At 40.9% G+C, this 9,382-nt stretch overlaps 1 protein-coding gene across 3 annotated transcripts in view; it reads left to right on the forward strand.

Moving 5' to 3' along the window:
* Positions 1 to 9,382, forward strand: part of ZFYVE9 (zinc finger, FYVE domain containing 9) — an 84,698-nt gene that overhangs the window by 1,044 nt on the left and 74,272 nt on the right. For 2 of the 3 annotated variants that reach the window (XM_006768315.1, XM_006768317.1), the window contains exon 2: positions 8,446 to 8,551. In XM_006768315.1, the coding sequence (XP_006768378.1) occupies positions 8,482 to 8,551 (70 nt within the window). In that variant the 5' untranslated portion in view covers positions 8,446 to 8,481. Of the gene's footprint in view, positions 1 to 3,096; positions 3,118 to 8,445; positions 8,552 to 9,382 lie in introns of those variants that run through there. The other variant, XM_006768316.2, reaches the window with a different exon arrangement.

The following is a 9,382-nucleotide window of genomic DNA, read 5'->3' on the forward strand; positions in this document are numbered from 1 at the left end:
TCTCTAAAACCAATCAATAATAAATAAATACATCTACGCTTATTTGTAAAATAAAATAAAATTGGAAGTATTTTAATAGTTCTTTAGAGCAGGAATCATTGGCTTTTTCCTGACTAGAAATCATGTTTGATTATTTAAGGGGTAAAAAATGGTGGTGGGATAGAGGGTATATAGATGAGATTGGTTTCAGAAACTGATTACATCATTCACTAATGGAGTGTCGTATATTCTGGCTGAGTTTCTGGTTTTCATGTAGCTTTGAGGATAGAGGCAGGGTCTAACAGGAGACTGAGCTCCTTTTCTATTCAGTTGAGAGTGGAGCAAAGACATTTAGCAGTAGTGCCTTCCTCATCAAAACTTCTGGGCCTGCAGTTAGCAAGGTATTTCTTGTCCCCTACCCTTCTCTGCTTTCATGTGGCAAAATCTTATTCTTCAGGTGCCACTTCTTTAGGAAGTTTTCATCCACTGCAAAGATAGTCAATAATCCTATATAATAAAAGGGTAATATGCAAATTGACCCCAACAGCAGAACTACCAGGAACAACCGTTCGCTATGATGCGTACTGAGCACCAGGGGGAAGACGCTCAATGCAGAGTGCTCAGTGCGCTCCCACAGGGGGAGCTCTGCTCAGCCACAAGCCGGGCTGATGGCTGCGAGCACAGTGACAGGAGCCTCTCCCGCCTCCTCAGCACCACTATGGATGTCTGACTGCATCAGCAATAATAAATAATTATAATACTAGTATTTATTACTAAAGCCTACCCTACCCCAAATTATACACCCTTGCTTAAGTCCAGGTTGGATTCACCTTTTCTTTGGCTCCATAGCACCAGTACATATATGTCAATTAGTATATACCACAATGTTTTGTGTGTTTTTTTGTTTTAAATTTATTTATCCATCTCCTCTATGAAACGTGAGGACTTTTAGGCCAAGGACATTGTTTTATTTGTCATTGTAACCTAATGACTAGGACAGTGCCTGGTATTTAGTAGATGCTCAGTAATGTTTGATGCATGTATGTTCACATTTATTGCAGTTAGTATATGGCATAAAGAGGAAGTCCCAGTGAAGGAGCCAGAGAGGCAGTCAGATCAGTGCTGTAAAAGACAGATTCAGGAGATTGTTCAAAAGGACTCTGGTCAACAGAATAAAAAAGAACAAAAGGGGTCTGCAAGCCCAAAGACAAAAGATGAGATCTTCAGGAAGAAACTACTGAAAAATTACATTCTTTTTTGAGATGTGCATGTATAATATTTAGTGACTTGTTTTTTTTTTTAATATTTTATTGATTTTTCACAGAGAGGAAGGGAGAGAGATAGAGAGAGTTAGAAACATCAATGAGAGAGAAACATCCATCAGCTGCCTCCTGCACATCCCCCACCGGGGATGTGCCCGCAACCCAGGCACATGCCCTTGACCGGAATCGAACCCGGGACCTCCCAGTCCGCAGGCTGACGCTCTATCCACTGAGCCAAACCGGTTTTGGCAAGTGACTTGTTTTTAAAAGGAGATGGATACTTTTATAAGAAGGCAGGTAAAGAATCCTGACATAGATTTAAATCTTTTGAGAGGCACAGTTTGTAGTGAGAAGCCTCCCCCTCTCCCAAGTCCTCAGGAGACCACAGGTTGTTCTTTGGAAAATGAAACTAAAGAGGCTCGCCGATATCAGGGATGAGGCACCATAGTGAAAATGGGCATTAAAGGGAATCCTATATATGGACAAATGAGACCCTTTCCCTCATCTTTCAGAAGGTGATTTTCTGGTATTAGCTCTGCACTCCCTGACAGAAGATGATGAGTCTTCTCTGGAGTCCAGAGAAGACTGTATACTGTATATATGTATACTGACATTTTGGGGTCTTTCAGTGAAATAGTTGTGTTTTTAACCAATCACCGCTCATTGGAAGCCTTCTAGTTGAGAAGCCACACATGCAGAACTTTCCTACTGGCTTTTAGCACTTCATTTGTTCAATAGATAGGCATTTGGGGAACACCTCCAATGTGAAAGACAGACCAAAACACAAAAGTACAAAAGAGGAACTTGAAGGAAATGATATTGGAAATAGAAGAAAGTTTGAAAACAGAAACAAAACTGTAGGTAATTATATCAGAGAGGTAAGAGAAAAAATTATATCCATGAAATAAGATCAAGATATCATAAAAAGAATCAGAAAAAGAAAGTGCTCTAGAAATTAAAAGACATGATAGACCTTTTGGTGCATTTTAAAGAATTTAAAAACGATTTCAAGTTTATAGAAAAAGGTGCAAGTATATTACAAAAAACTTTTTTTCTCTGAACCATTTGAGAGTTGCTAGCTGAATGCTGCATCACCTTTGAAACTGTTTCCTACAAACAAGGACAGCATCCTACATAATCACAATACAGCCATCAAAGTCAGAGGATTAACTGATGCATTACCACCATCTAATTCTCGGACCGTATTCAAGTTTCCCTAGTTGTACAAATAATGTTCTTTATGTAAAGAGGATCTAGTTTCAAATCACATGTTGCATTTAGTTGCCATGTCTCTATAGTCTCCTTTCTGGGATAGTTCTGTAGTATTTGATTTTCTTGACCTTGACACTTAAAAATTGCAGACCAGTTATTTTGTAGAATGTGCCTGATATTTCCTCATGACTAGGTTCAGGTAATGCACTTTTGGTGGGAATATCACAGAAGTGGTGCTGTTTTTGTTTTTGATTAATGACCCTTATTTTTTAGAGCAGTTTTAGGTTCATAGCAAAATTGAGCAGAAAGTACAGGCAGTTCCCCAAATACTCCTATCCCTATTCCTTGTTACCCACAGCCCATCCCACACACATAGCCTCCCCCAGTATCAACATTGCTATGTCCTTTTTATTGCAATTCATCAGGGAGCACAGTTTCTAATATTGATGATACTCACTTTGATCACCTGTGTAAGGTAGTATCTTCCAGGCTTTGTCCCTGAAGTGACTCTTCTTTTTTTAAAAATTTTAAATATATTTTATTGATTTTTTTTTTTTTACAGAGTGGAAGGGAGAGGGATAAAGAGTTAGAAACATTGATGAGAGAGAAACATCGATCGGCTGCTTCCTGCACACTCCCTACTGGAGATGTGCCCGCAACCAAGGTACATGCCCTTGACCGGAATTGAACCTGGGACCCTTCAGTCCACGGGCTGACGCTATATCCACTGAGCCAAACAGATTAGGGCTTCTTTGGTAATTAGTAAGTGTTTTTGTGGAGAGGAACTTTGAAGTTATGTGGATATCCTATTCCTCATCACACTTGGGATTTACTCATTCATGTTGTAAAGACTCTTGGTTTTCTTTTTTATTCAAAGGGTTGTAAATCCATTGCTATCATTATTTATTTTGATGCTCAAATTGTCTCTGATTTTGCCTGTGGGAGCTCCTTCAGGCTGGTTTCTGTGTCTTGTTAACATGTTCCAATCATTCTTGAAGCACTTCTTTGCTTTCTAGTATACAAGATAAATATTCAAGGATCTTCTTTTTTAGAAATTGAAATAATAATTCACATACCATAAAACTCAGCCTTTAAAAGTGTATAGTTCATTGTTTTATTAATAGGTACTTAGAGAGTTGTGCAGTTATCACCACTAATTCTACATTTTCATCATCCCAAAGAGAAATCTGTATTCATTAGCAGTCACTTCCCATTTCCCTCCAATTCCCCCAACTCGTGGCAACTACTAATTTACTGTGGATTTGCTTAGTCTTTACATTTTGTATAAATGGAATCATATAATATATAGCTTTTTGTGCCTGCTTTTTTAAAAATTAAATCTTTATTCAGATTATTACAGTTGTTTCTTGTGCCTGATTTTTTCAGTTACCGTAATATTTCCAAGATTCATCTGTGTTATATCATATAACAGTACTCATCCATTTTTATCATATAATACTCCATTTTGTCGATATTCCATATCACATTTTATTTATCAACTCATCAGTAGATAGATGTTTCCAAGTTTGGCTATTATGAATAATGCTGGTTATGAGCATTAGCAGATAACTTTTTGTATGAATATGTTTTCATTTCTCTTGGGTATAAACCCAGGAGTGGAAAAGCTATGCCAAGTGTTAATTCTATTTAACTTATTGAGGAAATAACAAATGTTTTCCGAAGTTACCACACCATTTTACTTTTCTCCCAGCAGTATTTGAGGGTTCTCTACAACCTCATCAAAGGTCTTGTATTTTTTCTACTTCAGTTTTGGAATTAGTCATTTCTCCCTGGAGCTCTGGTTCATTTTAGTGGATAACAATATGTAAAAACCAAATCTGGTGTATGTGTACTTATTGCTTCTTGGAGTTGAGGTGGGGCTTTGCTGTTCCAAGATCCTCTATGGAAAGAGCTAGAAAACACACACACACACACACACACACACACACACACACTCCCGTACATTTGCATTATATTTATTGCTATAAGCGTCTATGTTTATTGAAGTCCATGAGTTCACACTGATACCTCAAATTTCAAACTAACACTGCAGGGTTCTTTATAGTTTTCTCTTTTTCCACATTTTAACCCCTTTCTTCAACAGTGATAGACTTTCTTTCATTGCCTTCATGTAATCACTTATTTGATCCATCTCTTTACCTGTAACCAGTCTACTATCATTTTCTTTTTCCTCCTCCTCCTCCTCTCCTCCTCCTCCTCCTCCTTCTTCTTCTTCTCCTCCTCTTTCTTCTCCTCCTCCTCCTCCTCTTTCTTCTCCTCCTCCTCCTCCTCCTCCTCCACCTCCTCCTTTTGAAATTGATTTCAGAAAGGGAGAGGGAGAGAGAGAGAAACATCAATGATGAAAGAGAATCACTGTTAGGCTGCCTCCTGCAGGCCTCCTACTGCGGATCGAGCCCAAAACCCAGGCATGCCTTGACCAGGGCAGGGGATCTAACCTGCAACCAAGGTAAATGCCTTTGACCGGAATCAAACCCAGGACCCTTTAGTCCTCGAGTTGATACTCTATCCACTGAGCCAAACGAGCTAAGGCTCTCTTGGCCTTTCTTATCCTGTTCAGGCTCTGACCTACCACCCTGGATTGCCCTCTTATATCTCCTTCTCACCCCTTCTGCACATGGACCCTTTTTACCAACCTGCTTGTGCTCTGATACCCCATGCTGGGCTGTCCTTCTGAATAGACTACTTTCTCACCCTGCTGGTGCTCTGACACGTTATGCTGGGCCACCCTTACACACTTGGGCTATGATTTACCACACTCTGGCTCTGATTCTCTTTTACACAGATGCCCTCTTCATCCTGCCTCCATGACTATTTAGTTTTTTAAAATAACTCTTTTCCTTTTATTTTTTAAACTTTATATTTTGAAGTAATTATAAGCTTATAGGAAGAGCAAAATAGTATAGAAAGTTACTTCATTTCCCATTTTTTTTCTCATTGGTGACATCTTTACATAACTATAGATAATTTCAAAACCAGAAAATTGATATTTTATCTATTCATCAGTTGGTGGATATTTAAGTTATTTCTATCTTTTGGTTGTGATGAATAATGCTACTGTGAACATACTCATGAGTATATGTAGTTCTCTCCCCTTTATTACATGTAGACTTGTCACCACTGAGATCTCTCTTATATTACTCCTTTATAGTCACACTAGAGGTCTGGTGCGTGAAATTCGTGCACTGGGGGTGGAGGTGGGGGGACGGTTGTCTTTCAGCCCAGCCTGCACCCTCTCCAATCTCGGACATCCCTCTCACAGTCCGGGACCGCTGGCTCTCAACCACTTGCCTGCCTGCTTGCCTGCCTGATTGCCCCTAACCCCCTCTGCCTGCCAGCCTGATCGCCCCCTACCTGCTCCCCTGCCTGCCTGATTGCCCCCAACTGCCCTCCCCTGCTGGCCTGATTGCCCACAACTGCCCTCCCCTGCCGGCCTGATTGCCCACAACTGCCCTCCCCTGCAGGCCTGGTTGCCCACAACTGCCCTCCCCTGCCAGCCTGATTGCCCCCAACTGTCCTCCCCTGCCGGCCTGGTCACCCCCAACTGCCCTCCCCTGCCAACCTGATCTCGTCCCCAACTGCCCTCCCCTGCCGACCTGGTCATCCCCAACTGCCCTCCCCTGCCTGCCTGATTGCCCCCAACTGCCCTCCCCTGCTGGCCTGATTGCCCACAACTGCCCTCCCTGCTGTCCATCTTGTGATGATGTATGGGTGTCGTGTGAGGGCCACCTAGGCTTTTATTAGTAAAGGTACACCGCTCTTTCCTCACTATCCCAAATTTTAATACTTAAAAAATTAAAAGCATTATTACAAGTCACAGGAAGAGCTGAGTAAGCATAGAGATAGATCATGTTAATGTTCGTGAATGGGAAGAATTAATATCATTCCCAATCTTGAATGAGAAGCAGGCTAGGAATTCTACTTTCTGAATGGTAATTTTATTGGCACTCTGTTCCGTCCTGCTCCATTGCTGAATATAGGGACCATTTGGGGCATTCCCCTCCCGCCACCCCCCAGTTCTTGGCTTTGTGCAGAGATCCTAGTCTGGCTACCTCCAATGCAGAAACTTCTAAAAGTTTGCAGCCAATAATTCCCATCCTCCCTGCTAGTTTTCAAATCCCAGGCCTGAAGGTTGCTGTCTGGACTGTCACCTTTCAGTTCTCACTCACTACTGTGGCTTGGTTTCTTCCTGGTTTATGGCATCTGTATATTTCCTTTTCTAGCTTTTGAAGTTGAGTGTATAAACTTAAAAAAATAATCTATTTTGTCTGTATTCACACTGGAAAGGAATGCTTTCCACCACTAGTTCATTACACTCCTTTCTTTTATATATATTTTTATTGATTTCAGAGAGGAAGGGAGAGGGAGAGAAACATAAATAATGAGAGAATTATTGATCGGCTGCCTCCTGCATTCCCCCTACTGGGGATCGAGCCCGGAACCCAGGACCTTTCAGTCCGTAGACAGACACTCTACCCACTGAGCTACACCGGCTAGGGATCTTTTCTTTTGAAAAATTTCAAGCCTATAGAAAAAATTAATAAATAGTACAACGAAGACTCGTATAGCCTTTACCTCACCCAAGGATATGTTGTGTGTGTGTGTGTGTGTGTGTTTTAAGAGGGGGGGGGGAGAAAGAAAAAGAGAGAAAAACATCAGTGTGAGAGAGAAATTTCAATTAGTTTTCTCCTGTACCCACTTTCTGGGGTTTAAACCCGCAACCTAGGTATGTGCCCTGACTGGGAATTGAGCCTGAAACCTTTTGGTGTATAGGACGATGCTGTAACCAACTGAGTTATCTGGTCAGGGCAATTTTCTCACTTCCCCTTCTCACCCCCACACTCACACTCTAATACTTTTTCTCTCTCTCAATCATTCAAAAGTTAATTGCAGATAGTACAACATATCTTTCTTAAATACTTCAGCAGGCATTTCCTAAGAGTAAGGGCATTCTCTTACAAAATCAAAATATAGTTATCACATTCAAGAAAATGATTGTTAATTCACTATACCTAATGTATGGTTCAAATTCTCCTGCTTGTCCCATAAATGTTATGTTTTGCTTTGTTTATGAATATGTGCATGTTTTATTGAGGATCCAGTCAGTGATCTCTTTAGTCTCTTTTAATTTAGAATGATCTTGTTTTCTATAACACTGAAGTTTTTGAAGAGTTTAGGACAGTTATAGAATAGATTCTAGATTTCTCTAATTGTTTCTTCCTGGTTCAATTTAAGTTAAACATTTTTGGCAACAATACTTGTAGGTTGAAGTTTTAAACTTCTCATTGCATCACATCAGGAGGTGCATAATGTCAACTTCTTAAATTATTCATGATATTTGATAATTTGGTTAAGGTAGTGATTACCATATCTTTTCACGGTAAACATACATTTTCTCCTGTGTAATGAATAAGTCATCTGTGGAATGATACTTTGAGACACTGTGAATAATTCCCTAGTAACCATTTACTGAAAGGTTTTAACATCTATTTTTGATGCTTGCCTGAATTAATTATAATTGGAGTTGAATACAACTTATTGGCTAGGTGGTATAGACTGTTCAGTTATTCATTTCAGAGATATGTATTGCAAAGGTACTACATTAATCTCTGTGCTAATCATTTAGTGAGCACAGTCAAGTGTTTGCCTTCGTGGTATCTATAGTCTTGTGGGAAAGATTGACATTAATAAAATAGTCACATCAAGGTGTATTTATAGATTGTTATAAATATTATAAAGGAAAAAATGTAGTGCTGTGAGAGATTATAAAGGGAGATCACCTTTTCTAGGGGTTCAGGGAAGACTGCCCCGCGAAAGTAAGCTAAGCTGAAAGATTTAGAATTATTTGGGTAAGGAGGGATGTGTTGGAGGCAGTTGAGTAAAAAGTCCCAAAGAGGGACCTTTTGTATCAATTATTTTGTCTATAAATTATATTTTAACATTTGAAAATGTAATACAAATTTGATCTCTCTAGATTTAAACAAGTCTCTTAAGCGGTGTTTCCTCACTGATGGAGAATTACTTTCAAGCAGAAGCTTACAACCTGGACAAGGTTTTAGACGAATTTGAACAAAACGAAGGTGAGAATTTACTTTGGCAAAGGTGTTTGAATATATTTATGATATAGTGAATGTGGGGGTTATAAGAGGATGAAGTACTTTTTAAATAAGTAAAATCAGGTCCAATAATTTAATAATGTTATATATTAACTAGAGGCCCAGTGCATGAGATTCATGCACAGGAGGTGGGGGGGGCAGTCCCTCAGCCTGGCCTGCACCCTCTCCAATCCGGGACCCGTTGGGGGATGTCTGACTGCCAGTTTAGGCCCGATCCCTGCGGACATCCCTCTTGTAGTCTGGGACCATTGGCTCCTAACCACTCACCTGCCTGCCTTCCTGATTGCCCCTAACCACTCTGACTGCCTGCCTTATCTCCCCTGATCGCTCTACCAGCTTGCCTGATGCCCCTAACCACTCTCCCCTGCTGTCCTGTTGCCCCCTAACTGCTCTGCCTGCCCGCTTGATGCCCCTAACTGCTCTCCCCTGCCAGCCTGGTTGCCTCTAACTGCTCTCCCCTGCTGGCCTGATCGCCCCTAACTGCCTCTGCCTCGGCCCCCGCCTCCATGGCTTTGTCTGGAAGACGCCCAGTCTATCTAGTCTAATTAGCCTATTACCCTTTTATTAGTATAGCTAGCCAGGGTAATAACTAACATTTTTAATCACTGTGTCAAGATATTATGCTAAAACATTTACATGGATTTTATAATTATACTAGAGGCCCGGTGCACAAAAATTTGTGCACTCGGCGAGGAGGGGGGGGGTCCCTCAGCTCGGCCTGTGCCCTCTCGCAGTCTGGGACCCCTTGGGAGATAATGACCTGCTGGCTTAGGCCTGCTCCTGGGTGGCAGAGGG

Source organism: Myotis davidii, unplaced genomic scaffold (assembly GCF_000327345.1).
Source record: "Myotis davidii unplaced genomic scaffold, ASM32734v1 scaffold79, whole genome shotgun sequence".
NCBI classification, from domain to species: Eukaryota; Metazoa; Chordata; class Mammalia; order Chiroptera; family Vespertilionidae; genus Myotis; species Myotis davidii.